Source organism: Enhydra lutris, unplaced genomic scaffold, assembly GCF_002288905.1.
Source record: "Enhydra lutris kenyoni isolate GAN:26980312 unplaced genomic scaffold, ASM228890v2 scaffoldscaffold9, whole genome shotgun sequence".
In the NCBI taxonomy this organism is placed as follows: domain Eukaryota; kingdom Metazoa; phylum Chordata; class Mammalia; order Carnivora; family Mustelidae; genus Enhydra; species Enhydra lutris.
Genome location: NW_019154093.1, coordinates 65,893,284 through 65,910,755, shown reverse-complemented (window position 1 = coordinate 65,910,755; position 17,472 = coordinate 65,893,284). Strand labels below are relative to the sequence as shown.

At 39.6% G+C, this 17,472-nt stretch overlaps 1 protein-coding gene across 4 annotated transcripts in view; it reads right to left on the bottom strand.

Annotated features, from left to right (window-relative positions):
* LOC111143004 (cell division cycle 14A) overlaps nucleotides 1-17,472 on the bottom strand; it is a 173,462-nt gene that overhangs the window by 141,929 nt on the left and 14,061 nt on the right. For all 4 annotated transcript variants that reach the window (XM_022496395.1, XM_022496396.1, XM_022496392.1 and 1 more), the window contains exon 3: nucleotides 10,406-10,481. In XM_022496395.1, the coding sequence (XP_022352103.1) occupies nucleotides 10,406-10,481 (76 nt within the window). The remainder of the gene's footprint in view (nucleotides 1-10,405; nucleotides 10,482-17,472) is intronic.

The following is a 17,472-nucleotide window of genomic DNA, read 5'->3' as shown; positions in this document are numbered from 1 at the left end:
TCATGGTGTACATTACAACAACTAACTTTTTAACTACAACTTTCTAACTTTCAGGAAAATTTTTTAAGCTGCTAGCATTTACCATGCATAGATACTTTGGGAATTCTATTGTTTTTCTCAGTGAAGTCTCATAAGCATTACAGTCAAAAAATGATCCGCCTAGTGAAGGTTGGCCAGTGAGTCCCAGGTGAGATCACAAAGTTTCAGTTCTCACTCAGGGAGTCAAAACTAATTCACAATAAATGATAACAGAGAAAACTTTTATGTCTTACTGGCCTTGTCCTAATTTCCTTCCTAACCATGGCCAGGCCTTCCTCTCATAGGTCACCCTGCCCCAGTCTTACACCAGCAATGTTATCATAACATAGCAGATATTCTGGTCCTGGAATAAAAAATTTCAAGGATGGGGCATCTGGCTGGCTCAGTCAATAGAGCATACAACTCTTGATTCGGGTCATGAATCCAAACTCCACACTGGGTGTAGAGATTACTTAAAAATTAAAAAAAAAAAAAAAGTTTTAAAAAATGACCTACTACATATTAAAGCATTCCAGAAGAAACAATACAATCCATTGGAGACACCGATGACTCAAGTCCCTTTAGAGAAACATCCCTGAAGAAAGATCTTCAAGATCTTTCCTGGAGGAACTTACCATTGGAAGAGAAAGATACGGACTGGAGACAAGAGGACTCTGATTTACGAATGAGCCCAGTAGATATTTTCTCAGATTCTGCCCTAATACCAAGAAAAAACTTCATGCCTCCAAACTGAACTGCGTCTTCCTTACTTTGGGGCAATTCCTCTGTGGTTTGGTATGCTAACCAGGCCCTTCAAGGAGAGCACTTGCAGGGGCGCCTGGGTGGCTCAGTCAATTAAGCGTCTGCCTTCCACTCAAGTCATGATCCCAGGGTCTTGAGATCAAGTCCTGAGATTGAGTCCTGCATCAGCTTCCTGCAAGCAGGGGGCCTGCTTCTTCCCCTCCCGCTCCTCCTACTTGTTCTCTCTCTCTCTCTCTCCCCTATCTCAAAGAAATAAATAAAATCTTTAAAAAAAGAAAAAAGAAAAGAAAAGAAAAAGGAGAGCACTTGCAAAGTTAGACCATCACCTCTAGCTTCAGTGAGCTACCTGCTCTATTACAGACACTTTTTGCTTTACATGAGAAGTTCAGAGATTACAAAAACACTGTACAATAACAAAGTTAGGACCTGATGTAAACGAATGTAGTCTTAAATATAAAGAGGAGAATGTCACAGAAGGAATACTAAGACCTCTGGACTATTTGCTTGCTCTGCAGCAAGCCTGCATATGACCAATTACAAATGATAACCTGCAGCCCCCCCATTCACATATACACAGCCTTCTGAACACTCTTAACCTAAGTGGACGTAGCCAGCTCTCTCTAACAAGGACAGCTAACATTTACTGCTACATTCTATCATTCCTTAAAGCATAGAAACACTACCAAAGGGGTCCAATTTGACTAGACCAGTGTGACTCCCAAACCAGAGGTCCTGGGCAAGGCTTAAGTATAATGAGAATTCTGTGTCTCTCTTTTACCAAGAGAACAAAAGCTAAGAGCCAGAGAGGGACTGGCTTATCACACTAGGCCAACATCTCCTATGTCAGGTCCCAGAGAGTGGGGTTCTCTCAACGAGTATGGTAGATGGAAGAAATCCAGAACTCTCTTGCTGAGTTTGTTTGTGTAAATCCCAATTATAAGGCCAAAACAAGTTTCACGGTTCAAAATTTAAATAATTCTCAGGCCAACAGGGCTGCCAACAGGGCTGGCTCAGTCAGAGGAGCATGTGATTCTTGATCTCAGGGCTGTGGGTTCAAGCCCCCTGCTGGGTGTAGAGATTACTTAAAAACAGAAATCTTAAGAAAAAAGAAGTAAACGTGCATTTAAAAAAAAAAAATGGGGGGCACCTGGGTGGCTCAGTGGGTTAAAGCCTCTGCCTTCGGCTCAGGTCATGATTCCAGGGTTCTGGGATCAAGCCCCACATTGGGCCCTCTGCTCAGCAGGGAGTCTGCTTCTCCCTCTCTCTCTGTCTGCCTTTCTGCCTACTTGTGATCTCTATCAAATAAATAAATAAAATCTTTAAAAAAAAAGAATTGGTTGAATTAATTATTACTAAAACTTTTCAGAAATAAAAAACAAATATCAGGCACCTGGGTGGCTGAGTCGTTAAGCGTCTGCCTTTGGCTCAGGTCATGATCCCAGGGTCCTGGGATTGAGGCCCACACTGGGCTCCCTGCTCAGTGGGAAGCCTGCTTCTCTCCCACTCTCCCTGCTTGTGTTCCCTCTCTCACTGTCTCTCTCTCCTTCTGTCAAATAAATAAATAAAATCTTTAAAAATATATCAATCTAAATTATATTTTATTATTATACTTCATCTTGTTACCAGGCTGCTTCTAGGGTAACCTAGGGGGCTTATTAAAACACAGATTGCTGGGCCAAGAATGTTATTTCTAACAAGTTCCTCAGTAATGCTGACGTTGCTGATCTAGGGACAGCACACTGATAATCTGCTATGCTACATGAAAATGTGACTGGTCAACCCCTGGAAATGTTTTACACGGCTCCTAAAACACTGTCCGTTTGGTCGAGTAGCCCCAAAAGACATATTTAAATTATCTTAGGAACTCCAAATAATTCCATATGCCTTTTAAAAGCATGTTATTAAAAACACATTTCCCCAGATTCCTCAGAAAACTGTATCACAATTTGTAAATTCTTGCATTCCAGATGATAACACCTTACGGAAAGTTCCTTTAATGATTCAGTAACTGAGCTGCCTTAAATGGCATTATTCCAGAGGTTCCAAGTTCAGATGCCCTCAGGGACCAAGAATTTGAAGTGGGTAAGTTGGTAAACTAGAAAAGCATGCCCTATCCCAAGCGGACTTAGCTCCAACCTCCTACTCCCATGTAGGAATCTGGGCCCATAATCACGTACTTTAATATTTAAGAGAAGCCAAAAATCCAGAATTAAATGGAAATTTTCATAAATTACAGATGTTAACCATGAATTCAAAAATTATAAACAGCATTCATGCCCAAGAAAACACTACTAAACTGAATGCAGCCCATAGGCAACCAGTTTGCCGGATCTGTGTACCGAGATACTGTGGCTTAAGAAAGTTCTATTGGCTTTATTGGCATGAATTGAGCAGCTGTTACGTGTCAAAGACGGTGCTGAACGATGGGATAACAAGGGAGCAGAACCTCAGTCTCTAGCCTCATAAGCTTTCCCAGTCTAATGAATATTTGATGCTAACCAAGGAGGAAATATTGACCAAGGCTTATTACAAACAAAAGAGAACAACTATCTAGGGATGCAGTCATCGCAGAGCAAAGACCAATGGAATGATCTTAATTACAGGGACAGCAATTATTTCCTTTAGCAAGGTAAAAAAGAATAGATAATAGATAGAATACAGTATTGAATATCTATTGAATAGCATATCTAGAATATAGTATTGAATATCAATTAATACGATCAAACCTCCAGAAATTTCCAGAGCTGGACTGCTTACCTGAGAGTCAGAGTTTTACCACTTGCTATGAAAATCATGACAGGCATGCAATCTAGCATATAAATGTTTAATGGTACTTGTAAACCAAAGTACTCTGACGGCTACAAGAGAACAATAAAAATTAAGATAAGGGTATTGACCCCAGTCAGACGTTTTCTATCTCATAAAAGAACACTGTGTGAAAGGTTGCATTCTGGAGACCTCACTCCTGCAGAAAAACAAGCCACGGCAATTCAGAGAAAATGTTGACATGCTACAGGAATCACAGAGAGCCCAGGCTATACTCGGATGGCGGTGCCATATGCAAATCATGCACTTGTTCAGCGTAGGGCAGGAGACCACAAACTACTCAACCATTCAAAACAAGAGGGGGCGCCAGGTGGTATAATTAAGCTCAAAGCCAAAATGAGCTCGTGCACGTGCGTGCACACACACACACACAAAGAGTTAATGCATAATTTAGAAACACAGATTTTTAAGCAGCCTTTTGGTAAAGTTGTCTGCCATGCTTAGAAGTAAAATCTTCAAGTCATTTGGTTGGAACACCATGTTTAATTAAACCGTATGAATGAGCCTGATAGAGCTAAGGAAGACATTAGTGCAGCCTGGACAATATGTTCTTTAATTAATAATAAAAAAAAAATAGAGCCCATGCACTTCCCTAAACAAGCAAGCTCGGCCAGTGATGGTGCTCAGATTAAGTAGATTATAGCTCGGGGGCCGTGGTGACCAACGTATCATTCTCTTACAGGTGACTAGGCTAGCCCAGTAATGGCCGCAGCAATCAGCGTCTCCAAAGCAATCAGTTGTCATCTCATTGCAAAAGCGAGAGAATGAACAGGTCCTCCTGTCAGCAGCCATGACCTCTACATGTTTTACCTCCAACTTTCCCAGGAAAGGGATATTCTTGAAAATTTTCTTTGGCTGTACAAAACAAAATATGGTTTAGGTTTTTATTTTGAGCTAAAACAAAATAGGTTGAGTAGTTTCTTTAAAAAGAAAAAGATGTCTCTGTATGGTCCATTTTATTTCAAACCCAGTATGTTTCATCAGTGAAATGGCACATTTGATCAGAGCAGAAGTGAACACGTCAGAGAAAAGTTGTTCATAAGGATTATTTGACCATGATGATAATTTGGTTGATGAAATTTGGGGATTCTCCATTAAAGGGGATCTTCTTGCCTCAAGATTTCTAAATGGAAATCAGGAAGAACTCCGTGCCTTGCAAACTTTACATACGCTCACTCCCATGTGAATTAACACTGCTTTAGAACGCGATACCTCTTTAAACTACATCAACTATCTCCAAAATGCAACTTGCTTTTCTTCCCCCCAAAGCCTATGAACCTGAAACAGAAGATAACCTCAGGAAGAAATCTCAACACGTTTTTGTAGTTATAATAAGAGGGTGGTCTGATCATTATATCAAAAGAGTTCTTGTGTATAATCACCTGATACCATAGCAGGTGCCTGGTTAGTGGATAGGATTACTGCACTGATTCACTCAGCAACAAGGACAGTCCCTGAGCCCCCACCATCTGCCAGGCACTTTCAATGCTTTAATACAATCGTCCATTTCACCAGGCCCACTCCCCTCTTCCTTTTACCCTGAAAGGGCTATGTGGGATGTTTTGTACATTTAAAATTACACTTCTATCAATATTCTTCTAAACCTTTTAAAAGCAGTCCTCAAGATTACTATAATTGTCCTGCTGAATCGTAAAAGCAGTATTAAAAAGAAATTACTGCCCTAGAAAATGTCCCCTTTTTTCAGTGATGCTCTTAGGTTTGTTTTTTTTTTTTTTTTCCCCCACAGACTGAGGTTTTTGTTTTCTCAGAGGGAAAGTGAAATCAACAGTTAAAACTGTATTGACCACTGGGGCACCTCGGTGGCTCGGTCAGCTAAGCATTGGCCTTCGGCTCAGGTCATGATCCCAGGGTGCTAGGATGGAGCCCCATATCTGGGGCTTCTCCCTCTGCCTGGCACTTCCCCTGCTTGTGCTCTGTCTGTCAAATAAATAAATAAAATCTTTTTTAAAAAAGAAAAAACCCGGGGCGCCTGGGTGGCTCAGTGGGTTAAAGCCTCTGCCTTCAATTCAGCTCAGGTCATGATCCCAGGGTCCTGGGATCGAGCCCCACATCGGGCTCTCTACTCAGCATGGAGCCTGCTTCCCCCTCTCTCTCTGCCTGCCTCTCTGCCTACTTGTGATCTGTCTCTCTGTCAAATAAATAAAATCTTTAAAAAAAAAAAAAGAAAAAACCCGTATTGACCATTTTAGGAAAAGCTAGTTCAATCATATGTTTATAAAACTTTCCTATTATTGTATCAGTCATTGAAAGATTTTCTTACATGACTAAGTATGAAGAAGGTATTGTTTTTTAAAATATCACTACGTTGTTAGAAACCATCTTCCCTTTTAGAAGCCTGTATATTCTAGCCCTGTGTTGTTACCATTGTCTGTGGCAAGAATCCCTTTAAGAACTGGTTTAAAAGCTATAAGTCTTCTCAGAGGAAAATGTAAATACACATAAAATTTTATATATAATTTCAGGGGTTTATGGATCTCTTAAAATACCAAATTACTAAGTTCTGGTCTAGCCTCTCAATCACTGATGGCATTTTACATTAAACAACATATACAGTTTTACCAATTTTTCTCACTTCAATAAATCCTTCTTTGGACTGCTTCCCTCATTACAGAAACTACTGACCAGAAATTGCGAACTACAACCTATCACTGCACAACACTTAGTGCTGATACTTTTTTAAACACAGTTTAAAATTTTTTAAAATGGGTTTTTTTGTTGATGGTAGTAATTTCTGCTTTTGGTTTTTGTTTTGTGGTTTTTGGTTTTGGGTTTGTTTTTTTTTTTTTTTTTTGAGATTTTATTTATTTATTCAAGGGAGAGAACAAGAGACAGAGCACAAGCTGAGGGGGAGGGGCAGAGGAAGAGGGAGAAGCAGCCTCCTTCCTGAGCAGGGAGGCTGAGCAGGGAGGGAGCCCCATGTTGGGGCTCAGGATCATGACCTGAGCCTAATGCAGACCCTTAACCAACTGAGTCACCCAAGCACCCCTACTTTTGGTTTTTTAATCTAAGTAGATGTTTGATGGATAATGTTCCATTCTAATCAATATAATTAAAATGAAAGTCACTGGGAATAGAATGCATATTGACGCACATGAAAAACAGCAATAAATCACTACCTCAAATCATCAACCTGAAAAAATTGCCTTTTGATAATATAAAAATTAAAAATTTAGAATGCACTGCAAAATATTACCTATCTACATAAGGCATCAAATAAAGGAGGAAAAAAAACATAAAAAGCTTTATTGTAAGAAATAAAAATTACCGAAGTAGAAAACAAGACATGCCTAAAAGAGCTAGGAAACCACACCACAGAATTATTCTAAGTTGTAATCAGTTAAAATAGTGCCAAATTATTCAGAGGAGTAGAGTTTGATGACCAAGTAAACACCATCATATCTGGTGTTTAAAATGTCACCAATCAGGGCACCTGGGTGGCTCAATCAGTTAAGCGTGTGACTTCGGCTCAAATCGTGGTCTTGGGATCCCGGGATGGAGCCCTACACCGGGCTCCCTGTTAAGGAGAGAGTCTGCTTCTCCCTCTGCCCCTCCCCCGGGCTCGTGTGCACTCTCTCTCTCAAACAAATAAAACCTTAAAAAGAAAAAGGTCACCAGAGCGGTTTCAGCAGGGTAAGTAAGGCAAAAGTGAGACAGAAAAGGATTAAGAAATCAGTGCATAGTGAGGATGTCAACAGTGAGGGCAGAGTATTCTGAAACCACCAAAGGCAAGAGGCTAAAAGAGGACCTGTTAAGTCGAGTGGGATCATGAAGTTCATGCTAAGATCAACAGAAGTTTCAGTGTGTCTGGGGACCCTATGTCAGGCACTGGGGACACAGAATTATATGTCATATCCCCACCTCCTAGGAGCGTCTAGTCTAGTGAGAGAGAGCAATGCCAACGGGTAATTATCATTCTTCAGTAATAGAGATCTGTACAGAGAATTCTGGGAAAACGGGAGGCACCTCCCACCTTCGCTCGTAGGATGAGGAGATCCTAGAAGGCATAAAGAACAAGGAGTGACCAAACCAGAGAAAAGGTATTCAAGTCAGACTGGACGTCACAAGGCATCGTGTGGAGCAACCGCTGTGGCTCAGGGTAAAGTGCGCGGCTGGGTGTCGCGGGGGTACTGTGATCTCCAGGAAATCAGTGAGTTAGTGCATGAAATCATCCACTGGGGAAGACACCAAGGGTGGCAGCTGTCAAGGCAAGCAAGACAAAAGGCATGGAAGCAAAGTGCCCAAAGGTCTCACCAAGACGGGTGAACATGGGCTGCAGACGAGAAACATCAACAGGGAGGCTGAGGACCTGGAGACTACATGAAGGTGAGGGAGACAGAATGCAGGAGGTACGGAAGGAGAAGGGTCCATTCAAAGCAGCAAAGTCTGGAGTCTGGGTTCCTGGAAGAAAAGCAGCTGGAGTGGCAGTCACAGTCCCCTGAGCAAACAAGGCAGAGGAGTCTCGAAACCCCTGTGGGACAAGGTGAATTCAGCTGGGGCAGTGCTGTGAGCACACCTGGAAAGATTATAAACCACAGCGGCTCCGCTAGCAAAGGTGGTGGAGAGGAGCAGGAGTAAGTCCAGAGCCTTGAAATGGAGCCCCTACTCTACTTTGCAGCCTTGAGCAAGTCACCTGCCTCTCCCGGGCCTCCCCTTCTGCACCGATAAAATTAGCTGGCTGGACTAAATGGTCATTTCAACTCCTAAAATTATTTCAGATAGCTTTTGAATATGGAAATAATAGCTAGGGAGCTGAGAAGGCATTCATAAATTGGGTTGAAAAAGTCTTACTGTTATTTCTTACCCAAGGTCATAAATGTTCCATTAGTAACTTTCTTCGGCATAAGACATTACAATTTGCAAACACTTTTTAAGTATATTTTCTAATATAATCCTAACCACCCCTCTGTGGGAGCTTGATAATCCCAGAGTTATAGCTAAAGAAACTGAGATTCCATAAGGCTGAAGCAACTGTAGCTTTGGATTGGTAAAGTCAGTCTTTTTCTCCTAATATAGAGATTCTACTTGGATGCTTCGAAATAACCCATGACTTATTAACTTTTGGGTTTTGAACATTCATTCCTTCAGCAAGTAACAGGGTGCCCAATAGCTGTATCAAGGCTAAAAATGTCCTTCTTGCAATCCATCAGATTACCTGATCGCTGAAATGAACCAAGGGATTGCTAAACTCTATTAAGCTGTCATATAACATTGAAAGAAAGCTTTGTAAATGAAAACAAATTGAAACAGATCCATGTATACACTTACCTCTAGGGTTTGGTACTGAATATGCTAGAAAAATAGCCTTACTCAAGCCAGCTACTCTATTTACGTAACTGCTGTAAATAGAACACCAATTCAGAGCAAAAATTTATTTTCAAAATAATGATTCTCTTCTCTTCAATCTTCTAAATAATAGTCAGGTCACAAATTGTTAATTGTAATACTCAGTTCATACCAACTACATACTAAGAGGGCTAATCAAGAAAGCAAAAAAAAAATTCCTACGTCCTCAAAAGGAAGAAATAAGCTTCAAATATTTATGAACTATCCTTTCCTTGTTAATTCATCTACTAAAAATTCACTTTATGTTTTTATATTAAATCCTTTTTAGGATATTATTTGCTTCCTCGGTGATTACAAAAGTTTCAACTTTAATTTCTAAACTCTAGGCAGTAGCTTCTTTTCTGAAGAATGTAGATCAGTTAAAGGAATTTACATACATCTTTTCAAGTCAGATAATACTTTATAAATTAATTCTTTAAACAGTTGATTCCAACAGCTCTTGTGTTATAAAATGATTGACTAAAAAAAAATATCTCTTTGGTATTCATTCATGACCATTTAGCATTTTCAGATCAATGACAAAAATCTGTGAATGCACAACATATTTTACAGAAAATTCTCTACCACAGACTGTCTTATACCTAAGTTCAATATAAATCAATCAAATCAAAAGATGATCACCAAGCAGCTAATATGTACAAGGCACTGTACTATGTCACATCAGTAACATTTTAACCAGCAAAAAGAATAAATGACCTGAGCATTGTAATTTACCAGTCATCTTTAACAGCATGCTAGGTGGTATTTGACCTTCCAAACCGAAACATTACATTTAAGATCCTCATTTAGAAAACTGGAAGAAAAAGAGAAATGTTCCTTTCTATGTGATGAAATAAATTTACCAAAACCAGGAGTATACATATTGCTCTTCCTCATATATGTTGGGAGTTAAAGAGGAAAAAAAAACAAGTAAAATCAAAAATATAGATGAACACCGCATGTATAACCCAAATTCTGTCATAACAGGTAAAGTCCCTATTGTATCACTACTAGTTCATCAATCTCAGCTGTTAATTCTACAAAGATGACCTACAAGAAATATGTAAAATTTTCAATATTGATCAGACAGGAAAGGCTCCAGAGCTTCTGCCATGCAGGGATGAGTCCCTTTATCACCTGGTTTCAGAAAAATCATCCTAGGAAGGAATTTGATAGACTCATTAAACAACAACCTGAAAGGATTTGTGCTTTCTTTCTTAGATCACTATTCCAATGACTTCATTCCAGCTCACATTTCAATTCATCCTGAAAAATGAAAGAGGTTAACGTGTCCTTTATGGAATACTCAGGCGGATCAGTTTCAACTTCTGGGTGAACTACTCATAAAAATATCCAAAGATCAAGATGACCTAACTAAATGGTGTGTGCACAGCAATCTCAGTGGTCAAAGTCCCAATGTTTAATACCAAAATATAAACAGCACCATAATACTCACTTTCAGTTTCTTGTTTAGTTTACAGCAGTATCTGTATACCATTGCCAAGTTCAGAGGTCCAAAATCTGCATAAAAACTGAGATTTAAAATAAAAAAGTAGTATTTAGTAGAAATATGATTTTCGGTAACATCAATACTCATTTTCATTTTCATTAAAATTACAAACAAATTTCAGTTACCATCAAGAATAAGGTTCAATATATAACTGATTCGTAGAGCCCAAATAACTCGTGGTTTCACCCTACAGAGGATCACAAATCACTATAACCAGTCTCCAGTCTCTTAACAGGGAACTGTTTGGACAGTTCTGAGTTCTACCTCCTCCTATCTCCCTGCCAGGACACTCAGGAAAAGGACTGAAAAGCAGGCAACAAAAGAAGCAACAAGAACATAACACGTATGTTCACTTCCTCCTTGTACTTATCACCTCCTCAGTCACCAATTCTAACTATTCTCCTCAAACACTGCTCTCAGTTCTCAAGGATCTTCAATCTAGCGGTCTTCTTTCTCGTTTCCTTCTCCTTGAACTTTGCATCATGTGACACACAGACCCTTCTCCCTCTCCCCACCTGGGACATCTCCAGGTTACAGTCAGCAGTCCGCGGTTCTCTCGTACCTACTATCATGAATTTCACGGATAACCCTATGGAAGAGAGATCGACGGCTTCCACACTTGAGACCCAGCATCAGCCTTTTCATCTTCAACTACCTCCGAACCTCACATTTACAGGTCCTTCCATCACCTGGAACTCAGAACAGCTAAAACTCAACCCATCCTTCCTTCAAAACATTTGCTTCTGACAGTTACTCAGGCAGGAAAACTTGCAATCACAACAGGGCAACAAATTAATATCAATTTAATTCTCATATACCAGAAAAGCCACTACTCTTAAGTCATCCCTTGCTTGTCCATTTCCTATGTTAGCAACGAAAGGCCAGAGCCTCTTCATCTCACATCCTTAATGTTTAAATTCTGCCTCTCCCCTGCCCAATCATCCTGTATTGCACTCTGAAGATTAATCTTCATAATATCTCACTTCTCATGTATCTTCCCACCCATCAAAAATGTTTACTGGCTCCTTGCTCCCTTCAGAATAATTCCTTGGCCCAGCAGTCAAAGCCCTACACCTCATCCCTCTAGCTTCCAGGATGACCTTATCTCCTGAAGGGCTCCATATAGGATCTGTATTCCAACAACCATGTCCATCCCTTATTCCCAAATACTCCATGGCATATTCTTAATCCAAGCCTCAACTCACACTGGTCTCCTTGGCTGGCATGCCCTCCTTTTCCTCTTTCTGCTCCTCTCTAACTTCCTCAAAATCCAGTTCAAATCCTACCTTTCCAGTCACCCTTAGGAAAAACTATCCTTCTCTCAAAGTTCCCAAAACTTACCATCTGAGACACTATTACATAATGTTGAATTAGCTTTTTTTTTTTTAAAGTGTAGATCCTACCTGCCCAACTACAGAGTAAGCCTCTATCTCTAGGGCTGTATCTTATCCATATAGGTTGAGAAGAGTATCTTGCTCATAATAAAGAACTTCAACAAATGAGTCCTCATTATGACTATTTTGCTCATTAATGCTCAGGTTCAATTTCACTAGACCATAAATTTACTAAATATCAACAAGTTTCCAAAAAAATCCACCCCCCAAAGACCTTCACTTTGAGGGAGTCATTTACATTTTTTCTGCTACTTAAATTAGAGTGTCATAGATATGTCACTACACTACATCAAATCTGCCAGGAGCCACTTGTCTTACATAGGAATACTAAACTTGTATATTTTTTTTAAGATTTTATTTATTTTATTTTGAGAGAGTGGGCGAGAAAGCATGAGCAGGGGGGAAGGGCAGAGGAGAGAGAGAGAGAGAGAGAGAGAGAGAGAGAGAAGCAGACTCCCTGTTGAGCAAGAAGCCTAGATTGAGGAATCTAGGCTTGATCCCAGGACCTTGAGATCATGACCTGAACCAAGGCAGACACTTAACTGACTGAGCCACCTAGACGCCCCTAAACTTTCATATTTTATCTACATTAATCAAGTTGGTAATATTTTGGAACTTATATTCTAGGTAATACCAAAATTAGCTGTCCCTATACACAAGCTTCATGAGAGTTAAAAACACAGAGCTGCCAAAAAAGGAAACTTGCAATAATTTGATGTAAAAAGTTATTGATATATTTCTTTTTTTTTTCTATTTTTAAAGATTTGTATTTATTTATTTGACAGACGGAGATCACAAGTAGGCAGAGAAGCAGGCAGAGAGAGAGGAGGAAGCAGGTTCCCTGCTGAGCAGAGAGCCCCATGCGGGGCTTGATCCCAGGACCCTGGGATCATGACCTGAGCTGAAGGCAGAGGCCTCAACCCACTGAGCTACCCAGGTGCCCCGAAAAGTTATTGATATATTTCTAAAGTTCCCGGTGTACTGCTGTGTTGTAAGTATAAACGAAATATCTATGAATCCAAAATGAACTATGTTTTATTGTATCTAATTACTGACCCATCTTGGATGGTCAACATGAATCCACTCAAATGAATCAAAATGAAAAAAAATCTAAAAATAAGCACCTCCCAGCATGATGAAAACAGCCCTGTTTCTATTACAAAGATTTCTTTGTCCTTGAGTTATTGGAAGCAACACTCTTGGCTAATATAGCTTGTTTTTTCCTACTCAAACATGAATGCTTAAAGATCAGGTGAATCTAGAATTTTTAGTTATGGTTCTATCAGCTTTTTAGATTCACTTTGAATAAATTTCAGGAAAGCATAAAAAATTTGAAGCATCTAATTCCAGTTTCGTACTAACCATTAGAAGCCAACTTCATCTTCAACTACAGTTTCAAACTGTATAGTTTCTAACTGCAGAGCCCACTTAGCCACCTGTACTTTTGGAAGCAATATGGTTAACAAACACACCTATTTCACCAAACATCAGATAAGTAAACTAGTATATTCCAATAAGACAGGAAAAAGTACATCAAATACAAACCATGTCCTTAAGTTGATCTGTACTCTCCAACATGGTAGCCACTAGCCACTTGTGACTATTTAAATTTAAATTAATTAAAGTTATACACCCTATATATTTCTATCACAGCATTATTTACAACAGCTAAGATATGGGACCAACTCAAGTGTACACACACAGATGAATGAATAAAGAAGAAGTGGTGTGTATGGACACACATACACCCACACCCACACACACACACACACACACACACACACAGGAATATTACTCAGCCATAAGAAAGGATGAGATCACACCATATGTGACGACATGGATGGACCTAGAGGGTATAATGTTAAGTGGAGTAAGTCAGATTGAGAAAGACAAATACCATACGATTGTACTCATATGTGGAATCTAAAAAAACAAATGAATAAACAAACACAAAGCAGAACCAGAGAGCAAACAAAATGGGTGAAGAGGGGTGGGAGATACAGGCTTCCAGTTATGGAATGAGTAAGTCATGGGGATATAAGCTACAACACAGGGGAAATAGTCAACGGTACTGTAAAAGTGTTGTATGGTGACTGACAGTAGCAAATTGTGGTGACTGTAGCATAATGTATAGCGATATTGAATCACTATGTTGTACACCTAAAACTAATGGAATATTGTGTCAACTATATTCAAATAAAAAATTTTAATTAATATTAAAGTTAAATAAAATAAAAATTCAGTTCTCCCATCATATTAAGTAACCCATTTCAAGCATTCAAAAGCTACATGTAGCAATGGCTACTGATTTGGAAAATGAAAATATAGATAATGTTCTGCAATGACAGAAAACACCAATCAAGATGAAAAGATAAGAGGAGAACAAAAATAAGTATAAAACACTAGAGAAATTGCCAAATAACCTGAGGTAAGGATAAAGTCTTTGAAGAAATTGAGGTCCTTCCCCTTCAGAGGCTCACATGCTCCCAACAGTGAAATTAGGCTCTGGGAATTCCTCTCCCCTTTTGTTCAAGGAGGTCATATTTCCAAAAAGACAATTAGAGACCTAGAGCAGGGGAGGAGAGAAATAGAAGGGATCCTGGCCCCATTCTCCTCTACTGTCCCTCAAAGAAACAAGCTGCGGGAAGAGCATCAGACAGCTACACAGAAGACGCTCTACCTGCATCTTGACCACGACACCAGGTAAAGGGTAGATGAAAAGCAACCCGAACCCAGAGTTTCCCACATCACAAGATCTTAAAGCTAAGTGGGCCAGCTTTCATATTTCACAAAAAGGGAAATGAGCCTCAAGTCATACTAAGAAATGCAGTCAAAACCTTTGCACGGCCAAAAGCAATTTAAAACAGGTCTTCAAAAGTCAGAATTGTTGGGGCACCTAGGTGGCTCAGTGGGTTAGGGCCTCTGCCTTTGGCTTGGGTCATGATCCCAGGGTCTTGGGATAGAGCCCTGCATCAGGCATTTTGCTTGGCAGGGAGCCTGCTTCCTCCCCTCTCTCTTTGCATGCCTCCCGGCCTAATTGTGATCTCTGTCTGTCAAATAAATAAATAAAACCTTTGAAAAAAATCAGAATTGTTGCAGGCAAATACAAAGCCAACAAACTCTATCTTAAGGTCATTTTATATATTCCTTCCTCATAAGTGTTGGCATTTCTAAGAATATATATGTATTTATAATAATATAGTTTTATGTTTTTATATTGTTTTCTGACTAGCTAAATACATTTTGAAAATGTCAAGCTCACTGGGGGGAAAATGGTCATGGCTGCTCACACTGTTCTGGGTTATCACCAACTTTGATACAATAAAGCGCCATGAATAAAGAACACACCTTCCAACAACAAGCTTCTTTTTTTTCTTTACTTTTTTATTTAAATTCCAGTTAGTTAACAGAGAGTATTAGGTTTGAGGTGTACAATATAGTGACTCAACATTTCCACACAATACCTGCTGCTCATCACAAGTGCTCTCCTTAATCCCTATCACCTATTTCACCCATCCTCCTGCCCATCTCCTCTCTGGTAACCAGCAGTTTGTTCTCTATGGTTCCATAGTATGTTCTCTATAGTTAAGGGTCTGTTTTCTTGGATTGCCCCCCCACCTCACTCTCTCTTTTCTCTTTGCTCACTTGCTTTGTTTCTTAAATTCCACATATGAATGAAATCATATGGTATTTGTCTTTCTCTGACTTATTTGGCTATAGTCTCTAGCTCTACCCATGTCATTGCAAGTAGCAAGATTCCATTCTTTTTTATGGCTGAGTAATATTCCTGTGTGTGTGTGCGTGTGTCTACACACACACACACACACACACACACACACACCTTCTTTATCCATTCATCAACAGACACTTGGGCTATTTCCATATCTTGGCTATTGTAGGTAATGTTGCTGTAAGCACTAGGGTGCACATATCCCTATGAATTAGTATTTTGTATTTTTTGGGTAAATACCTAGCAACAACGTGCTTCTTTATAACAATCCTCCTCACCCGAGGTGGGGGAAATGGAAACACATTTAATAAGCCAGACCATTACTAGAGAGAAACATTAAAATACAAAAACCAATTGATATCAATTGAAATAAATCAAATGTGTTAGAGAGTATAAAATATGTACTTGGGCAACTTGTAAGCAAGGCAGGAGAATGAAGGAGTTGGGCTCAGAGTATAGGGGAAGAAATAGAAGTCATCAACCCAGGGAAAGTGAAAGAGGAGGGAAAATGGCAGAGATGAGCCCTGCAGAGATGTAAGAAAGAAAAACCTGAGGACAGAGGGTACTCCTAAGCCTGAAGTCAATGACACTAGATAGAGTCTTCTCCATTCTGGCAATTCCCAGGAAGAGCCCTCCAGAGCCACAGTCAAGCAATGGCTACCACTTTTTCTTGGGTGGGTGGGGGGGGTAATCTGGTCTCATTTGGGCTCATTTGGGCAGGGAAAACCGTGGATATATTATTTGATTATTTCAGATACCTTCAGCTTTCCCTCCAAAGCAATGAAGGAACAAACCAACAAATTAATCTCTCTTATCTATTTGTAAATTTTCCCTTGTAGGTTGGCAAATTATGGGTCAAGAACCAGAATGAAACTCGTGAATTATTCAGTAAAAATCAGTCAATCTGTCTTTTATTTGGTAAGTATAAATAGCTAAAATCAAATTCCCGTTTCAAAAGGAAAGAAGTTAAAAGAATTGGATTCTGGCAAGTAGGGAAGGGAGAGTCATCTCCTTCTGGGAAGAAAAAAGAAATGGGAGCCCAAGATCAGGGCAATCGTTTACCAGAGTCATCCACTGCCCACAGGGTCACACAATACCCACAGGGTCACCTAACATCCACAGTGCTGGCCCTACAGATGTGAAGTAAAATATAAATTGGGCCTAGAAGCCCTTTGATTATACCCAAAATGTCTAACTCTTCTCATAGACTTATGAAGTATATGACATATCATTATTTTGTGTTTGGTTTTTCAAACAAACTCTGATTTAAGTGGGCCCATTCTCAGAGAAACCGTTCCTTAAAGCACTATCATATCTTATTCTATGTATCAGAAGATTCATCTAAAATTTTTCAACTCCTCAGCAAAAGGATAAGCCATGTTCCAAGCAGCACTCATTCATTCAACAAAGTTTATGACCACCTACTCTGGGCAAGGCACTGTAAGTTAGTATACTCATCAGAGTACTGACAATGCAAAAAAAAATTTTAATTTTATTTATTTGGGAGAGGGGCAAGAGGGGAGGGAGAGGGAGAGATCATCTTGAGCAGACACTCCACATTGAATGTGAAGCCCAACGTGGGGCTCAATCTCACAACCCTAAGATCATGACCTGAGCCAAAACCAAGAGTCAGATGCTCACCCAGGTTCCCCCAGGAGCCCCCACAAAAAAACTGTTTAACTTCTTTATAAATAGGATGGAAAAATTCCATAAGATTATTGTAAGGCATACCAACTCTTCAATTTTTTACCAGCACTGCTGACAGTTTTTGTCTATTCATTCACTCACTCACTCAAATATTTACTGAAAGCCTGCAGACTGCTATTCCCTACTTAAAAGGAGCTCACCAACTAATGAAAAGAGAAGTAAACATTATCACAGTGTGATAA